Source organism: Hyperolius riggenbachi, chromosome 12, assembly GCF_040937935.1.
Source record: "Hyperolius riggenbachi isolate aHypRig1 chromosome 12, aHypRig1.pri, whole genome shotgun sequence".
NCBI classification, from domain to species: Eukaryota; Metazoa; Chordata; class Amphibia; order Anura; family Hyperoliidae; genus Hyperolius; species Hyperolius riggenbachi.
The window spans coordinates 144,156,851-144,177,322 of NC_090657.1; the positions used below are offsets into that span (position 1 = coordinate 144,156,851).

At 44.6% G+C, this 20,472-nt stretch overlaps 1 protein-coding gene across 12 annotated transcripts in view; it reads left to right on the top strand.

Annotated features, from left to right (window-relative positions):
* EPB41L1 (erythrocyte membrane protein band 4.1 like 1) overlaps positions 1–8,095 on the top strand; it is a 258,463-nt gene extending 250,368 nt beyond the window's left edge. For all 12 annotated transcript variants that reach the window (XM_068264529.1, XM_068264528.1, XM_068264533.1 and 9 more), the window contains 2 exons: positions 3,497–3,613; positions 7,158–8,095. In XM_068264529.1, the coding sequence (XP_068120630.1) occupies positions 3,497–3,613; positions 7,158–7,166 (126 nt within the window). In that variant the 3' untranslated portion in view covers positions 7,167–8,095. The remainder of the gene's footprint in view (positions 1–3,496; positions 3,614–7,157) is intronic.
* Positions 8,096–20,472: the final 12,377 nt, after the last annotated feature.

The window sequence follows — 20,472 nt, forward strand, 5'->3', positions numbered from 1 at the left end:
GCTATACTGGGGGTTACTATACTACCTACACTGGGGGCAACTATACTAGTTATACTAGGGGCAACTATACTGGGGGCAACTATACTAGCTATACTGGGGGCAACTATACTCTCTCTGCCTTTCTGATGTCCCTTTCTGCTGTCATGCTCTCTCTCTGCCTTTCTGCTGTCTCTCTCTCTCTGCCTTTCTGTGGTCGCTCTTTCTCTGCCTCTCAACTCTATCTCTCCCTGCTATCTCTCTCTCTCTGCCTTTCTGCTTCTCTCTCTCTGCCTTTCTGCGCTCTCTCTCTCTCTCTCTCTCTGCCTTTCTGCTCTCTCTCTCTCTGCCTTTCTGCTGTCTCTCTGCCTTTCTGTGCTCTCTCTCTCTCTGCTTTTCTGCTGTCTCTCTCTCTCTCCGTCTATGCTGTCTTTCTCTCTGCCTTTCTGCTCTCTCTCTCTGCCTTTCTGCTCTCTCTGCCTTTCTGCTTTCTTTCTTTCTCTCTCTCTGCTTCTATGCTGTCTCTCTCTCTGCCTTTCTGCTGTCTCTCTTTCTCTGCCTCTCAACTCTCTCTCTGCTGTCTCTCTCTCTCTCTCTGCCTTTCTGCTGTCTCTCTCTCTCTGCCTTTCTTCTCTCTCTCTCTCTCTCTCTCTCTCTATCTATCTATCTATCTATCTCTGCCTTTCTGCTCTCTCTCTCTCTGCCTTTCTTCTCTCTCTCTCTGCTGTGTCTCTCTGCCTTTCTGCTGTCTCTCTCTGCTTTCTGCTGGTTCTCTCTCTGCCTTTCTGCCCGCTCTCTCTCTCTGCCTTTCTGCTTGTGCTCTCTCTCTCTGCCTTTTTGCTTTCTCTCTCTCTCTCTCTCTGTCTTTCTGTTCTCTCTCTCTGCCTTTCTGCTGTCTCTCTGTCTTTCTGCTGTCTCTTTCTCTCTTTTGCTCTCTCTCCGCCCCCTGCTTTCCCTCTCTGCCTTTCTGCTCTCTCTCTTTCTCTTTGCTGTCTTTCTCTCTGCCTCTCATCTGTCACTCTCCCTCTCAGCTGTGTCTCTCTGCAGTCTCTCTCTCTCTCTGCCTTTCTGCTGTCCTCCACACACACTGGCACCCTCCTGCAAAATCTGGGGTGTAGCTTAATGCCACACAGGAGGCATGGCTTAAGTTTCCCTGTCACTACCTAAACTGGGGGGAGGGGGGCACCTGTGTCGGTCGCAAATTAATCCCTACCATAGCCCTAGTTTAATGTTCCACCATTGCTAAGTTCATGTAAATTTAGATCCACATCGTGGTTCATGGCCACACCCACATTTCGTAGATTTACGCCCCCCCCATTTTTGACCACCCCTGGAAAATTTTCTGCGGATGCCCATGGCTGTTACCTTCTATGTTAAAGGATTTCGAAGTGACATGTGATATGATGAGATAGACATGTGTATGTACAGTGCCTAGGACACAGATAACTATGCTGTGATCATTTTTTTCTTTCTCTGTCTGAAAGAGTTAAATATCACTGATCAGAAATTCCAACTACAAAACACTTTCCTAGCAGAAAATGGCTTCTGAGAGCAAGAAAGAGATAAAAAGGGGAATTTCTTATCAGAGAGGGTCACAATGTAGTCACTTCCTGTCTGAGTCAGGACTGAGTCAGCCACTTACATACCTGATATTTACCTCTTTCAGGCAGAGAAAAAAAAAAAAGGAACACAGCATAGTTATTTGTGTGCTTGGCACTGTATATACACATGTCTATCTCATCATGTCACGTCACTTCGGGTATCCTTTAAGAAGACTTTGTAGTGTTTTCACTAGAGGCCTTTTGGTTCCCTTTAGGCCCACATAATATACCACTAATCCTGGCTGATCTGGTCTGGCTTAGCTGGGCACCACATATTTATAAAGATAGTTACAGCTGGGTATGTACTGTAAATAAACACTCGGACATGGGTTGATTGTGGACACATACAAGTGACTGATTTTTCCTGATCAAAAAAGGGATTGGTTGAGAAGTGATCCATTCACGATCATGCAATTTCAATTTTATCTATGGGAAAATTTGACAGTAATCGAGTGAACCTTTGCCCTGCTAATTTTACTACGTTCAGTGCAGCACAAAACTATGGCAGCTGTCAGTCCACTGGCCATCTAATTGACAATAAATTACCTCCATTACCAGTCAAAAAATTCTCTAAAATGAAAGTGATGTTTATTAAAATGTCTCTTGCACAGTACACAATGAAAAGTCCTTATTCCAGATAATGGCCTCAATTCACTAAGCAGTTTAGACTAGTCTACTGATGGTTTTTAGTCTACTGATGGTTTGGTGAAATGTTTTAGACCTGGTCTAAAACATTCAGTAATTATGTCGGTAAAGCAGGGGAAATGATCAAAAGATGCAATTCACAAAGTCAAACAAGGAGTAACCACTCCCACTTTTTCTGACAGAGATTAGACCAGATGATTTCTGTTGGTAAAGTAATTCTGTGAGGTATTTTAGACGTGAGGATGGAACCTTTTGAATTAATTATGCAGGAGTTTAATAGTATCCAAAGGAGAGCTCATCAGAGGAGAAGGATGTCAGTCATAGCTACTCGTTTGTGAATTGCATCTTTTGATCATTTCCCCTGCTTTACCGACCTTATTACCAAATGTTTTAGACCAGGTCTAAAATATTTGGTAATTATTAGTGAATTCCCCTTTGATGCAAGTGACCAAACCATCAGTAGACTAAAAACCATCAGTAGACTAGTCTAAACTGCTTAGTGAATTGAGGCCATGGTAGCTGAAGAAATTCACTGCTCTGTGTTCTTTCGTTTGTTAGCCAGATTAAAGTGTCTAAATAGTTATTATCAGCAACTGTGAATAGACTACAGAGGAGCTCTGCTTAGGTAGCTCTCCTTATACAGTAAACACAGAGATTTAACCCGTTCAGTGCTCCCTGGAAAGTAAAACTACAGTAAGCTAAAATGTCAGTTTTTTTAGGATTTCCATAAATTGTAATGAAGACATTTTTTCCATAAAGCTTATCATGTGGTGACTAATCTTTAAAGGACTCAAAAAAAGTTTAATACCTGCAGGAGACAGACTGTAGCGTGGATCGGGGGGAGGCCCTACAGCTACGTAGCCGCACTCGCGTCTGTGTGGACTGCGCAGCCGCGGCCAGCTCAAGCGCCCATTTTAGTGGAGGCAGGAGAGCCTGATCCGGGCTGTGGGGTCGGGAGCCAGCCCGGGGGGCTATTGAGCAGTAGGGGGAACAGCACAAAAGGGCGCGGATGGTGTCCTTCCATTAAAATTTCATGCAGGTATTTAACTTTTTTTGAGTATTTCGCCTCGTGAGTCCTTTAAAGCAGAAAGGAAGTTCAGAGTTTAGTTCCACTTAAATATGTATTAACTGGGTTGGCTGAAGTGAAATGATTGCTGGCAGATACAATCACAATGTTTAAATGTGCTGGAAAAAACAGCATGTGTTGGGCTACTTCCATGTCATCTAACCAAAGATCATTACATAATATTAATTTCACTCTACCTGATCTCTAGGCTCTGGCAATGGCTATAAAAGAAGCTAAATTACAACACCCGGATATGCTGGTCACAAAGGCCGTGGTGTATTGTGAGACAGAGCCCTCCCCTGAGGAGCCTGAAGAAAAACAACAGGTAATGTGTACTGTACTGAAACCATGGCATCATCTTGAAGCAGAGGGCTTTGTATATGGGCTCTGCTTATGTGCCCACAACACATTACAAGCAGGTTCTACATTACTTAGCAGGATTTAAAAAAAAACTGAACAAAATTATTATTATGTATTTATAAAGCATTCAACTAACACACACACACACACAATTCATGGTAAGTAGGGGCATAGCAATAGTTGTAGCAGCTGCCATGAGGTCCGGGAGCATTTGAGATCCCGCCACCTGCTCCGTATGCCAGCTAGTCACAGAGTCTGCAGGGAAGCTGTAATTAAGATTATGGTGTTTTTCCTGAAGACGGTAAATGAATATCTTCCATGCAGGAAGTGACATCACTGGTTAGAATATCCAGCAGTGGCTTTACTGTTTTTTCTAATAGCATGTTTGTGAGACACATTCCACCACAGCTTTCCTGCAGGATCTGCATCTATGGGTGACATCTATACACTTCTGCTTCCTTGCACCTAATGTGTTGCATATGAGTGTACAGTAAGTTACTCATATCCATGTGTGCCATTTCTCAAGTGCACCTAGGATCTGTGGTAATCACAATTTTTTTTACAGGGCCTCATCATTTCTAGTCATACCTCTGCTCATAAGTGCAAACTCGCATAGTCAATATAAAGATAAAAGATATTGCCATTTTAGAGCAGATGCAGAGATGAGCAATAACATTGATTAGAGGGATGGAAGGTCTACCAGGAAAAGCTAGATAAACTGGGCTTTTGTAGTTAGGAGAAAATACATTTTATAGGAGATTTCATTAAATGCATCAGAGGGCAATATAAAAGCTTGGCAGATTAGCTTTTTGTCCCTAGGCCTTCACAAAGGACTAGAGAACATGATCTGCAAATGGAGGAAAAACGTTTTATCCATCTATTTAGGAAAGGGTTCTTTGCAGTAAGAGTAATTCAAATGTGGAATGTACTGCCACAGGAAGTAGTTATGGCAAATGCTATATCTGTGTTTAAAGTGTACCAGAGCTGGATGAAATAAAACCTTTTATACATACCTGGGGCTTCCTCCAGCCCCATACCCACGGAATGCTCCCATGCCGTCGCCCTCAGTCTTCCTGCAGCTCCGATACCGGGTCCCCGCACTTCCGTCAGTCGGAGCTAGTCTGACGTAAGTGAAGTGCACTGTTTGCGTATCTTTCCAGCAGCCGCTGTAGAGATACTTAGAGAGCGCACTTCTCCTGCCTAGAGAGTCCCTTCAAGGGGGCATTAGATGCTTTCCTTGAGTTGAAAGACATCCATGGCTATAATTACTTGGTAATTCCCGGTCTTGTTGATCCAGGGATTTTATCTGATTGCTGTATGGAAGGATTTTTTTCCCTTTGGGGCTAATTGGACCATGCCTTGTAAGGGTTTTTCACCTTCCTCTGGATCAACAGGGATGTGTGAGGGAGCAGGCTGGTGTTGTACTTAAATGGAACCTAAACTGAGAGGGATATGGATGTTTCCTTTTAAACAATACCAGTTGCCTGGTAGTCCTGCTGGTCTATTTGGCTGCAGCAGTGGCTGAATCACACACCTGAAACAAGCATGCAGCTAATCCAGTCTGACTTCAGTCAGAGCACCTGATCTGCATGCTTGTTAAAGGGCTATGGCTAAAAGTATTAGAGACACAGGATCAGCAGGAGAGTCAGGCAAATGGTATTATTTTAAAAGGAAATATCCATATCCTTCTCAGTTTAGGTTCCCTTTAATGTTCTGGTTGAACTCGACACATTTATGCCTTTTTCTTCAACTCACATAACTATTACAGTAACTATGTAATAAAATCCCATTTTGATTATTTAATACCAGGGAAAAAAAAACCTTTCTCAAAAGAGTCCGCCCACACTAAGCCACCGCCCACAGGTGCAGCCACGCATATTTCAGTATGCCTCCACCCACACTAAGCTACTGCCCACAATCTCGTGACCCACTTTAAGCCACTGCTGCACTAAGCATCCACAACTGTGCCACCCTTACTAAACCGCCACCCACAGGTGCTTTCAGGTAGGTTCATACTGAATTTACAACCTTCAGTTAATATAATATAGGATGAATTTGAAATAAAACTGATCTAAAGCCTTGTAATATAAAAGATGACAGTTGCCAGGTTGTCATGGGGATCTCTCAGCCTCTGGGTTAATGCATATTAACAACCTTCGGGCAGTATAGTGCAGTGATTCCCAACCTTTTCCGGCCCGGGGAACGTTTTCTGACCATATTTTTCTCCGGGGAACGGGCGGGTGTTTGCGCGACCTAGTGGACAGTGCCGTGCTATAAGGGGGTGGGGGCTGGGGTGCGGCTGCATAGCTAGCATAGTTGCCCCAGTATAGGGAGTTTAGTTGCCCCAGTATGGTTAGTATAGTTACCCCAGTATAGTGCCCCAGTATAGCTAGTATAGTGCCCAGTATAGCTAGTATAGTGCCCAGATAGCTAGTATAGTTAGTATAGTGCCCAGTATAGCTAGCATGGTGCCCAGTATAGCTAGCATAGTGCCCAGTATAGCTAGCATAGTGCCCAGTATAGCTAGCATAGTGCCCAGTATAGGTAGGTAATGCCCAGTATAGGTAGGTAGTGCCCCAGTATAGAGCCCAGTATAGCTAGTTTAGTTGCCCCCAGTATAGCTAGTTTAGTTGCCCCCAGTATAGCTAGTTTCGTTGCCCCCAGTGTAGGTAGTTTCGTTGCCCCCAGTATAGCTAGTTTAGTTGCCCCCAGTATAGCTAGTTTTGTTGCCTCCAGTGTAGGTAGTTTCGTTGCCCCCAGTATAGCTAGTTTAGTTGCCCCCAGTATAGCTAGTTTAATTGCCCCCAGTCTAGCTAGTACAGTTCCCCCCAGTATAGATGCCCAGGAGGGGGGCAGCAGCACTAGAAGGAGGGGCAGTGGAGGCAGCGGTGGGGAGGGGGGAAATATCCCCCCCCTCCCTCACCTGGGACCCCTCCTTCTGCCTCTCTCCCCCTCCATTTAGCGGTGGCAAGTGCGGCTCGGCGGCGAGGAGACATGCGCAGAATTACTCACCACTTCCACGTTCCAAGCGCCGGCAACGTCATGTCGTCACACATCTCCGCCTTCAATGCCGCCCACTGTGCTTCCGCTAATCAGGAAGCACAGTGGGCGGCATTGAAGGCGGAGATCTGACGACATGACGCTGCCAGCGCTTGGAACGCGGAAGTGGTGAGTAATTCTCCGCATGCCTCCCCGCCGCCGAGCCGCACTTGCCACCGCTAAATGGAGGGGGAGAGAGGCAGAAGGAGGGGTCCCAGGTGAGGGAGGGGGGATATTTCCCCCCTCCCCACCGCTGCCTCCACTGCCCCTCCTTCTAGCGCTGCTTCCCCCCTCCTGCGCCCTACAGTAGGTACAGGTCTGGCGAGAGGCCAGACCTGTACGGCACACCAGGCAACATCCTGCGGCACACTAGTGTGCCGCGGCACACCGGTTGAAAAACGCTGGTATAGTGTATGGAATCTGTAGGCCTAAAGGGGACATGCAATTTACATTCTTCTCTTCTTTTCCAGCAATCTTGACCTTGGATGTTGGATGTGAATTCTCCCTTCCATCTCCCTCTCTCTGTTCCTCAATCATAAAAATAAAAGACAGTCCCTCCTTTCCCCGATCCTCCACCTCATGCCAGCTGCAAAATCTCCAAACCGGCAGGGGACATCCGTGCAATCAGCATTCCCTGGCAGAGAGGGAGAGAGAGAGACTGGTGGGCCCTCCTGGAGAAGTACAGCGGCCTCCTGAGAGTGAAGGAGGCACCCAGGTACTTCATCTTCCTTCATCTCCCCTATGCTCACTCCTCTTCTGAGAAGCATGCCTAGCAATGCGTGAATGCATGTGGCATCAGCAGGGATCCTTTCATCTGCACTTAAAGGAATTTCAGCTCAGAGTTACCGAAGAGTCCTCCGAAGTGAATCCTGCAACCGCTCTTCAGGGTACTCCTGCAACAAAAGGGGTTAATGATCACGGCCACCGCCTTCTTTATATAGGAAACTAGTCATGTCTTATTCTTCTCCAATAACTTACAGCCAGATAATCACTGATATAGATGCGTAGTGTTGTCTGAATCTGTCCTGTTAATCTGAAGTCATAAACTGTTACCTTACGTTAGGTAGAGCTGTGGCAATCCTGCCTGTTGTCTCTGGCGCACTGAATTCCTGTCCTGCAGGGCCAGCAATATGTGGAGTTACAGTCAGCAATGCGGTTCCGGTGGGGGAGCGACATGGGGGTCCCGCTAGCTGCAACTTCTACAGAATTAACCCAATTGTTGCCAGCTGCAACGCCAGAAGATGTCCCTGCTAGTTGGGGGATAGGCTGAGCCATTTGTGTGAAAGGGTTAACGTCGCACAGGGGGAGGCTTGACCTACTGCAATGCCGTACTCTCCCTCTGACCCCTCCTCCACCCTGTGCACAGTGATCACTGCTCTATAGCCAATAAAAAACAAAGTCAATGTGATATGTTTCTCTTTTTATTGTGAATGTCATTCCTATGCTTGTTTTCTATGTTTATGCATCAAAATAAGAGGTGACCATTTTTTCCTACATACCGTAATTATTCCAGCAGTTAGAATAGTGTAGGGCAAAACATGCAGCAAAAGTGACACAATACGCAATTCACTTTTTCCTACTTTTATTTTAAACTTTTGGACCACCAGCAAGCAAGAAAATACTCAAAATAATTTTGATAATACTTTTTACCTACTTTTTTGGTAATTTGTCAATTGCTAAGTGCTGAAAATTCTTTTAAATACAATATGAAAAATTATCTTCTAGGAGAAAAACTTAATTGCATTTGGGCCATGTTCCTATAATCAGTTATTTTGTCTTCTTTAGTCTCTGATTGGATGGCCACAAACGTGTAATTATGTGCCAATGGCACATCCATGTAGGAATAAACAGGAAGTGGGAGTACTCAATATCCACATGATGAGTTTCTGATTGGATGGTGGTGATGTTATCTTTTGTCACTTCCACTTACGGAACAGAATTAAACATCGTGAGAGTGGAACATGATCAAATTATTGATTAGTGAGTCCCTTATTTACTGGTTTTAATGGCGTGACCATGACTTTGCCATGACTTTGCTTCCTGTTTTATCCTACTAATTTTCACCTACAGGACAAAATGATCAAAACAACAAAACTAAAATGGTGGCCGTATATGTAGCAATCTTTCCATGTGATTCCGTAATGAATGAAAAAACAATTTCATTGAAAATGCATGCAATGAATGACTGCATCAAATATTGTAAATTTCAAAAAGATTACAGGTTATGTGAGCTGTTCACATCAGTCCTTAAAGAGAACCTGAACTGAAAATAAAAAGTCAAAATAACCATACACAGGTCATACTTAACTCCTGTGTAGTCTACTCCTCAATCTCTTTCTCCTCTCCTGCGTCCCATTTGTCCACTGTGATCAATGGAATTCTCTGTCATCCATTTTAAAAATGGCCGTTACCCCATAACAGCTTCCTGGTCAGCACACTGTTAAACTGTAATATCACACACTTCAGCCAGAGGAAAACATGGACATTACCTAGCACATTCAGTTGTAACTAACAGCTGCTGATGTATAACTGACAGCAACTGGTATATTTCAATATTTCCAGAACTGGAAGGGATCACTGGAAGAAGAAAATGGTGAGCTTCTGAAAGGAACTGACAGTGAGGTTAGTATGTAATATTAATTTGCAGGTATGTCGTGTTTATTTTAAATAATTTTACTCACTTCAGGTTCCCTTTAACACAGTGAAGTTTACAGCCCAATGAACAAATATCTGTCATACAAACATGTCTAAAAATGATGGTCAAAGTTATGACAATGAAGTAAGTAAATAACATCTGCAAATTCTAAGTTGAATCATAACATAAATTGGCTGTCATAAAAGATGTGAATTTTCAAAATAAGAGGCAACTAACAGAGTACCAAAAAGGAGTAAACAGTGCCCAGACTGTAGGTTCATTTATGAAAGCCAGAAACAAAATGACATCGACCTAGAGCAGGGGTGTCAAACTGAAATTGAACAATGGGAACAAGTTGCTGAATAACTTCAAAGTCTAGTAGCCACCTCCCTTCCTTTTAAAAGTTTCTTGATGTCTAATGTCAACCTCCATCCCCTTTACACTTCCGTGATGTCTAGTGACCCTCCATATAGTCTCTTGGTGTCTAGTTGTCCTCCTCCCCCTATTCACTTTCCTGGCATCCAGTGGTCCTACCCCCCCATACTGTTCCCTGGTGTCTAGTACCCCCCCCCCCCCCATACAGGTCTCTGTTGTCCCTTCCCTCTTACAATGTCCTAACTTCCCTCTTATTTGGTGTCTAATGCCTCCTCCCTCCCCATACAGTTCCCTGGTGTCTAGTGCATTTCCCCTCCCTACTCCATATGGTTTCCCTGGTAATCTAGGGCTTCACCTTTAGCTTCTCTGGTGGCCAGGTGGGCCAAAATTAATGCAAAGTGGGGAAATGCAAAGTGGGCCAAATTTGATGGCTCTGCTGGCCAGACTTTGACATGTATGACCTAGGAACAGCGCTCTCATAATCAAGCTCAACGTGAAAGGTAAATGGACACGTACCTTGCCAGCAGATGTTTTCCACAGATGTATGGCCTATAAAAAAAATACAGTAGAACTGAAAAACACACTTGCAAAAATGGTCTTCAGAAACTATCATTCTTTATCATTTCATACAGCTTTTCCCTGTTTCATCAGAGTGTTCTGCTCAATGAAGCAAGAGAGGAGGGGGGAGGATGAGCGAGAGCAAGCTGGTAGCACCTGCAGTGACTAACAACAAAAGCAAATAAGGCACTGTTTTCTAGTTTGTCTGATTGTTAACAAAAAGTTGTCAGGTGTCAGTAGAGCACTATACAAACTTGGAAAAAGATGTGTGAAACAATCACAACCAATTATTTTGGGCAGTCTAATGCTGGGAATACACAATGAGATTTTTCAGTCGCTTTACTGTCCGATTATATTTCCAATTGATTTTCTTATCGTTCCTTATCAATTTCCATTCACTTCTTTGAGAAATCGATCAGAAAAATGAAAAAACGAAAATAAGATCGGACATGTCGGAAATTATCTATCGAACCATCTATCTGCTGAAAAAACGTATGGTGTATTCCCAGCATAAGTTGCAAGCGTGTCTTTAGCTTTACAACACTTTAATGCAAGCCGAGGCAATAGAAACAGAGAATGTATGGAAATACTACACTAAGGTTACCTATAATAGCGATAGCTGCGTCTACATTTTCAGTAGATCCACAGCCTGAAGCACATATAATTAGAAACCAAGAGTAAGGTGGGCTGAACTTGTGAACTTTTCAATTGGTAAGTGAAGCCTTCCATCACAGTGAGGACCACTCGAGATCTGTGAAAGGTCACTGGGAGGGTTTTCCACAAGTAGTTTTTTTAAAATCTCTCCTCACATGGAACTGTGGGTCCAAAAATTATTTTGTCATGCATTTTTCAGTGATGGTAATCTCCAATTATCAGCAAGAAGATCACAGAAGCGTGCACCTTCCATCCAAGGCTTTATTTCCACATGGGTGACAGTGCAGCAATTCAATGTACAACAAGTCGCTTCAACATGCATGGCCAAAAGTGAAGTGACGGACCATAGTGACAGTTCTTACGTGTCCGTGCTGTAGTGGGTCAGTGGGAAGGAGGTGGGTGGCAGGCCCAGAGGTGGCGAGCGACGGCCGTTTCGCGTCTCCTGACGCTTGGTCACGCTACGTGCCACTGAAAGAGGATTCCGTGAGCTTCCGGAATTAAGTCGGGGAACTAGCCCTGCCTTTTCCGGTTGTATCACTTCCTCCTCGTGAGTACCTGTTGCCTTAGATACACAGACGCCAACTTGAAAGGGCAACAGGGCGGAGACACTAACTCTGCCCATCTCCTAAACTTCGTCCCAGAGGTTTATGCCCGCTCTCGCGGCATAACAGCAGGCCGGCGTATCGGGTGGCAAAGGGAGCCAGTGCTCAAAAAAGGCACCTGCGCTTCCCACTGCCACCGCATTGCTACCTCGCCGCGCAAAAACCACTGATTAAACGGCAAAATGGACGAATAGGGTCCTAAATGTGCGCCTGTGCGTCCAGGCAGCGGGAAAGGGTGACTCAAACGTGACTATCAAGTGACTGTGTAATTAAAATCACGTAACGGGGATGTATTTATATGGCCTTTTAACATACATCTGGGCAAATGGCAGAGTTGTTGGTTTGTGTAGGATGGGGTACGCATCTATGTCTCCAATAAAACCATGCGACTGATGCAAAAAGAGTGGGGGCAAGGAAACAGGGGCCACTTAAAATGGTACCCAAAAATTATCTTTTTCCTCTACTCCTCCCTCCCCCTCTATTCTTACCCTCTACCAGACATATAGACATTTGTTTCTCACAGTCTGGAGTGTCGCTTCCTAACGGTGACAAATTACGCGTTCCCCCATCCCACACTCACCACAGGTAACCCACAGTTAACCAACAATTAGGTAATTCATCAATAAATATCTTATTTCCCCAATAGATAATACCCCCACTTGGCACATAGCAAATCATTACATGCAGTCTATCTGTGAACATATAGTTTTCCTAGGGATCTAACATACAGGACAGTTCAGTTTTATCGTTCAATCCTAATGGCCCCATTGCTTCCATCCTCAAGATTAATCTCGTCTCCCTTCTCAGTAGTAACCTCTCCCTATCACCCCCTCTCCGGGGTACATCTTGTTTCTCCAGAGCTGCGAACCTTAAATTGAATCTTTCAGTGCTGTGACAATTTCTCATATGGTCAATCAATCGTTTACAGCCTTTTCCCGATTTGATTGAACCAATGTGCTCTCCAAATCTTATCTTCATAGGTCTAGTTGTCTGCCCAATGTAGAATCGACTACAAGGGCAGATCAAAACGTAAACAACAAACTCTGTCTGACAAGTAAAGAACTCCTTCACATGTAACCATTCTCTCCCTACTCGAATATTTTTCTGAGTTATCGCACCATTTACAACGGCCACATTTATGGTTTCCACTAGGCAGAGAAGCATTAAGCCAGTCTTAGTTTTTATTTTTAGGCGAGACGAACTCACTGCTAGTTAAAATATTGCCAAGTGTAGGGGCGCGTCTGAAAGTCACTCTGGGGGCCTTTTGTGCAATTGTCATTAAATCAGGGTCCCTTTTAATCATGGACCAGTTGGAGTATATAGTCCTCCTGATACGGTCTGCCATCGGCGAAAAATCAAAAGTGAACGTCGTTTTCTCAGGACCTTCATTAGCCCCCTCCTTGGGGGCCAACAGGGCCCTCCTATCTTGAGTCTTGGCTCTGAATCGAGATTTGTTTAAGAGATCGGGGTCATACCCTCTTCTCAAAAACCTGGCAGTGAGTTCGTCAGCCTGTGTTTTGAAATCGCACTCCCTGGTATTGTTGCGCCTCAGTCGCAGGTATTGTCCATAGGGGATGGCTTCGATGACCGTTCCCGGATGGAAACTTTGTGCGTGTAAAATAGAATTGGTAGCTGTGTCTTTTCTATATCCCCTCGTAAACAAACAATCACCTTCAACCACCAGTTTCACATCCAGAAAGGACATTTCCCGCTCATTAACCTCATAGGTGAATTTCATATTCACCTCATTGTTATTGAGGTATAGCATGAACTCTGAAAAATCCCCTTCAGTCCCCGACCACACCACCAGGATGTCGTCCACATACCTGGACCAACGTCTGATGCACTTCCGGAACGGATTTTGATCCGAAAGTACCGCAGACTCCTCCCACGCCCCCAAGAACAAATTAGCGTAGGAGCACGCCACGGGAGTCCCCATGGCCGTCCCAGACACCTGGTGGTACCAGCAGCGGTCAAACAAAAACGCATTGTGTGACAGCACAAAAGAAAGGCATTCAAGAATGTAATCTACATATTTTTCATCCTTATTGGTGCGTAATAGATATCGCCTGACCGCAGCTATACCCAACGCATGCGGGATCCGGCTATAGAGGCTGACCACGTCAATCGTGGCCAGCCTGTCACCGGGAACCCACGTGGCGTGCTCCACCAAGCGTAACACCTCTAGCGTATCCCTGAGGTAGGACGGTACTCCCCTCAACAGGGGACGCAGGAGGTGGTCCAGGAATCTGGACAACCTCTCCGTGAGGGACCCACAGCCAGAAACTATGGGTCGACCTGGCGGTGCGGTCAGGGACTTATGGATCTTTGGTATATGATACCAGACTGGGCGACGTGGATAGAGCGGAAGTAAGTCAATGGCCAATTTCTTCGAAAGGAACCCATCTTCCACCCCTCTACGTAACGGTGCGAAGTGAGTTCAGATATCGCGTGGTGGGGTCAGAAAGCAAGGGGCGATAGGTTTCCCTATCGCTCAATTGTCTCATCGCCTCATCTCTGTACTGAGTGTTAGACATAATGACAAGGTTCCCCCCTTTATCGGCTTTTCTGAGCACCACCTCGCGATTATTCCGAAGCCACCTCAAAGCTCCTATCTCCTCCGTGGTCAAATTGGACTCCACGTTACCATAAATCTCTGCCTTAACATCTCTAAGGGTATTCTCAAAAAAATGCTCTAATGTGGAACCTGGGGTCGTAGGAAAAGGCTGTAACGATTTACATGGCCTGAATAAACTAACATCACCTAAACATAAAGTTTCAGGGTCATTACCAACCGGCTCATTTGTTTGTTCAGTCTCTAAAAGTAAATCCTCAAGTACCTGTAGAATTTCCTCATCAGTGGGGTTCAACCGCACACAGGGGTAAAACCCCAAAGTGCTGATGTCATTATCCCCCATCATTTGAGTGGTAGAAGGAGAAAAATCATGGTTAGAGAGTAGCCCCTCAATATGTGCCTGTAGGGGATTTGGGCTTAACCCTTTCGTTCTTACATTGGCACTATTTGTCACTGGGGCTTTCAAAACTGTTTGGAGTTTATGTCCTGTACATAGACCTCCCATGTTGGTTAATGGGGGAGAGGAGTCCTTAGACTCAAATTTCTGTGCGATCACCAATTTCCGCACTGACTTAAAGAGGTCCACTGTAAAAGAGCAAAAATCAAATTCTTGAGTCGGACAAAAATTGAGACCCTTCTTCAGGAGTGCATAACACTCAGGAGGGATCTTAAACCCTGAAATATTTACAACTTGCAGGTCTTCATTTCTTAATTCTCCGCTTTCCGTTTCTTTTTCACTGGCTTCAAAATGCTGGATCCCTCCCAACGAGAAGAGAAACAAATGTCTATATGTCTGGTAGAGGGTAAGAATAGAGGGGGAGGGAGGAGTAGAGGAAAAAGATAATTTTTGGGTACCATTTTAAGTGGCCCCTGTTTCCTTGCCCCCACTCTTTTTGCATCAGTCGCATGGTTTTATTGGAGACATAGATGCGTACCCCATCCTACACGAACCAACAACTCTGCCATTTGCCCAGATGTATGTTAAAAGGCCATATAAATACATCCCCATTACGTGATTTTAATTACACAGTCACTTGATAGTCACGTTTGAGTCACCCTTTCCCGTTGCCTGGACGCACAGGCGCACATTTAGGACCCTATTCGTCCATTTTGCCGTTTAATCAGCGGTTTTTGCGCGGCGAGGTAGCAATGCGGTGGCGGTGGGAAGCGCAGGTGCCTTTTTTGAGCACTGGCTCCCTTTGCCACCCGATACGCCGGCCTGCTGTTATGCCGCGAGAGCGGGCATAAACCTCTGGGACGAAGTTTAGGAGATGGGCGGAGTTAGTGTCTCCGCCCTGTTGTCCTTTCAAGTTGGCGTCTGTGTATCTAAGGCAACAGGTACTCACGAGGAGGAAGTGATACAACCGGAAAAGGCGGGGTTAGTTCCCCGACTTAATTCCGGAAGCTCACGGAATCCTCTTTCAGTGGCACGTAGCGTGACCAAGCGTCAGGAGACACGAAACGGCCGTCGCTCGCCACCTCTGGGCCTGCCACCCACCTCCTTCCCACTGACCCACTACAGCACGGACACGTAAGAACTGTCACTATGGTCCGTCACTTCACTTTTGGCCATGCATGTTGAAGCGACTTGTTGTACATTGAATTGCTGCACTGTCACCCATGTGGAAATAAAGCCTTGGATGGAAGGTGCACGCTTCTGTGATCTTCTTGCTATTGATTGAACTGTTCCTTCTTACCTTTTGCGGAGCACACATCCAGTGACAGGTGTTTTTAGTCGCAAGCATAGCCACAGTGGCCAGTGGAGCTGTTGCCTGTGTTTACTACCTGTGTTTTTCACTCAGTATGGGATGTGCCACACCATAACACTTTTTTCTATCCTGCCATAAATCTCCAATTATCATCATACTCTCTGTTCATATTCTTTCAGGGTCACTTTAAAGTCAGCATCCATCCATTAAATGATGTATAAAGCAAATTAACCTGAATTTTAATAAACCTCTCATCCTAAAGAAAATCCAAAGTGGATTTAAGTAAAAAGATACCTAAGAGGGAAGCCTTCTGGATCCTCCAGAGGCTTTCCATGTCCTCCTGGAGACACAATGCCACTGCTCAGGAACCTTTTTACCAATGTGATCGTGTATGGCAGCACTAGTACACAGGGTGTGTGGCCATGACAACATATCCGATAAGCTCTTGTGAATATAATGAGGGTAAAGAAGTGCCCGTGGGTTTATAAAACTGAGTTAAAAACAATAAATATATTCCTCAGGCGCTCCATGCATACTGGCTCTACATACTCTGGCACTCTTATTGGCCAGATGAAGTGGGCTTAGACCCGTGAAACGTGTTGCCTGTGCAAAAATAAAATTATTTTTTTTCCTATGAGAATGTCCTTATTGAGGTAAGACATTTATTGTTTTTACTGTTGTTTTTAACTCAGTTCTATAAACCGCTGGGCGCTCCTTTACCCTCATTGTGCTTAGTCACACCCCCCACCCCCACCTGATCTGGGTGGGGTTCAGAAATGCACCATGTTTGAAGCCATTATTGTCTTTTAAAGAAGAAGCGACCACCACCAGTCCCAGTCTGGGAGACCCCGAGTGGAGATGAATTCATTATCTCCACCTGCTTCCTGTGGTCGGTTGCCCCCAGCAACCCACCTTTGTGAGTAGCCCTTTTATCATTATATTGTTTTCAGTGTTTACTGACATGATACACAATTTGGGCTCCCGATTTTTGTTTTGTCTCTTTCCCAGGGTGTCCCGACACCCCATCCACTGCCTCTTGTTCCTGGGTTCCTTGCGTGGTAGCTGCGGGGTGCCTCTGTAGGATCCAAAGGCTTTCTTCTTATTAGGTAAAAAAATAATAATAATAAATATATATATATATACTCCTCTTGGGGTACACTTTCAAGTAAACCTGTGATGTCCGCGATCCAGCTGGGATGCGGGCCACTGCACATGTGCTGTTCTAGACCGGGATCATCCTCCATCGGGCTCCTATGGCTGGAAGCTTTCTTTGCAAATGCAGCTACGAGTCAAAACACTTCTGCCCATGGCAGCATAATCAAGGAGGCGCTCGGCCTGGACCTTGCATGTGCAGTAGTGCGCGACTGAGCTGATTTATGGACTTTAGAGGGGCTGTGAGAGTGGTACTACAGAGGGGACTGGAAAGACACCACAGGAGCAGACGAACTACAGGGAACTGGAAGAATCCCCAAGTATGTAAAAATCCTTTTGCTCTTTTCACTTCAGGTGCACTTTAACAGCTCCACAAAGTTTACACACACTATTTATTGACTATCACAGTTCCTCAGGGTAACAAGTTTACATGCACTAATACAGTATTTGGCTCTAAATTGTTTAGTTTGAGCCAAACATTTTGGGTTCCCTTCACGGAAACAGGAAATTTGGGCGCATGAGGCAGGTGGACAAAAAGGGCGCCGCCATTCACTGCCATAATAAATATCGTTTAATGGGCGCCCAACAGGAAAAAAGGGCGCCGGAGAAAAATAACGTTTTAAAAGCGGCGCCCGGAGACTTTTAATGTTTTATAACTGCTTCTCATGATTACACATTATTTAATGATTTATAATTTTTTAAACATTATTTTTAAACGAAAAACAGTACAATATTTTTTTAAAACATTATTTTTAAACGAAAAACCACACAATATTTTTAAAAAAACGTTATTAATGCTTACCACAGGGGGGGTCTTAGGTTTAGGCATCACCAGGGGGGTCTTAGGTTTAGGCACCACCAGGGGGGTCTTAGGTTTAGGCACTACCAGGGGGGTCTTAGGTTTAGGCACCACCAGGGGGGTCTTAGGTTTAGGCACCTCCAGGGGGGTCTTAGGTTTAGGCACCACCAGGGGGGTCTTAGGTTTAGGCACCACCAGGGGGGGTCTTAGGTTTAGGCACCACCAGGGGGGTCTAGGGGTTAGGGATAGGTACAGGGAGGGTTCTGTGTGAGAGTAGGGTTAGGTATAGCTTTAGTAACATTCTTATTAATGTTTTATAAAACGTTATTATAAATGTCACTTTTTAAACAGGGAAGAGTAACGTTTTTACAATTGCCACATGGTACAGGTGTTCAAGATGACAACTTAAAAAGACCGCAGATATGGGAAGGCACGCTAGCGTAATAGAGGGGTTGTTTACACACTCAATATGGGCCTGGGAGGGCATACATTATTGGAGGGGTGCATCAGCACTAGGATGATTTCCAATATATTTCATGCTGAAGACTATTGGAAATCTGTCCGCAGTGTGTGGAAATTTAATAGATCTTTGATTAAGTTCGATCAGAGAGGAATCTGATGGTTGATCTTGTGGCAGATACAATCTTTATTATACAATCTTAATTCGTGTATGTAAAAGTACCCCTTTGCCTTCAAAACCACAGCAATTCTTACAAGTACACTTGCACAAAGTAAGGGATTTTGTAGGATTATATTATTTATTTAGCTCGGGCATATTACGCAGCACTGTACAGAGTATATTGTCTTGTCACGAACTGTCCCTCAGAGGGGCTCACAATCTAATCCCTCCCACAGTCATTTGTCTATGTACAGTATGTATTGTGTACTGCATGTATCGTAGTCTATGCCAATTTTAGGGGAAAGCCAATTAACTTATCTGTATGTTTGGAGGAAACCAGAGTGCCCAAAGGGAACCCACACAGATACAGGGAGAACATATAAACTCCTTGGAGATGGGATTAGAACCGGGGACCCAGCGCTGCAAGGCAAGAGCGCTAACCACTATACAAGACAAGACAAATAACATTTATATTGCGCTTTTCTCCTGGCGGACTCAAAGCGCCAGAGCTGCAGCAACTAGGGCACGCTCTATAGGCAGTAGCAGAAAGACTTGCCTAAGGTCTCCTACTGAATAGGTGCAGCTTACTGAACAGACAGAGCCGAGATTTGAACCCTGGTCTCCTGTGTCAGAGGCAGAGCCCTTAACCATTACACATCCAGCCACGTGCTGCCCACTATGCCTCCGTGTAATACCAAGCAGGTGCCAATAAGCATCATTTTCAATGCAACATGGTAAATATGCTACATCAACAGGGTGTCCCCACGCAAAGAATTCAAATTAGACTGATGTTTCAAGGTGCGCTGTTGAAGATGTTTTGAAAAAGCACAAAGAAACAGACAACATTGAGGACCAAAGAAACTATCCTACTAATCTTTTTTAGACATCCCACAGTTTTATTTTATGTAAAAAAAAAACAACTTAAAAAGTAGATTTAATGTTTTATTTTCTCTGCTCAATGACAATCTCTCAAGTGTCCCAGAGCTAAAATGTATCAAGTACTTACATTTTCTCTATCTCCTGCACTCAGAAATTGTTCTTTCTTTTCCAGGAAAGAGTTTTATAGCTGTAATTCCATATCATTGAGGGCTACACTATACTCCGACTGGGCCCAGACTGGATAGAAACTGTCACTTGGAATACCTGTGTTTCAGGCAGAAAAAGAAATAAAGGAACACAGCATAGTTATTTGTATGCTCGGCACTGTACATACACATGTCTATATCATGTCACCTCAGGTACACCTGAAAGCACCCCTAAATAAAGGGAAAGACTAATAAATCAAGCCCAAGGAGGGTTAGATTACCATGTTCTGAAAAGCGTGATACTGCTAATTGTTTTGGGGGATCCTCCCATCCCCTGTTGCTGGTGCTCTTCTCTCACCAGCCTCCCAGAAGTCTCACCCAGTGGCAGTGACCGATTCCCGACTGTGCGTGAGCAAGTTCTGAACAGCACATGCGGAGTAAAAGATTGCACTAGTGAATGAAGGCTTCCTCTTGCTGTGCAAACACGGTTCAAATTTCAAGCATGCTCAGTTCTGAAGCGGTTTTCTGAGAGGTTCTTCAACTGGAGGAGTCAAGTCGAAGAAGATGTCGAGGAAAGGGAGGAACCCTAAAGACAACGAGCAGTATCGGGCTTCTCAGGGCAAGGTAATCTAGCCCTCCATGGGCTTGATTCAATTCTTTTTACCCTGAAGGGTACTTTAATGCATCAGATCAGAAATAAATCATGCTATCTGCATTTAAAACTGTAAGAAACTGGGAGACCAGGTACATTTATCTGCTGGCAGTAGAGAAGAGGTCTTCATAGAAGAATTGTGTCCAAAAAAACCATAATTCTGACTTGAAAACCAGGTCAAATAACTCAACTATGCATGAAATATTATGAACCAGGGAGCAGAAAAATTACAGCAGTTGCTCTGGTGTGATGAGTCAAAATCTGAAGTATCTGGCTGCAGCACTCCCTATCTGCTGGCAACCGTGAAGTATGGCGGAGGATTCTTGCAGGTTTGGTGCTGCACTTCTATAAAATGAGTTAGGCATTTGGTCAGAAATTAATTGTTTCAATATCAGCTGTTGTATATAGAGTGCTTGAGGGGGGCTTCATG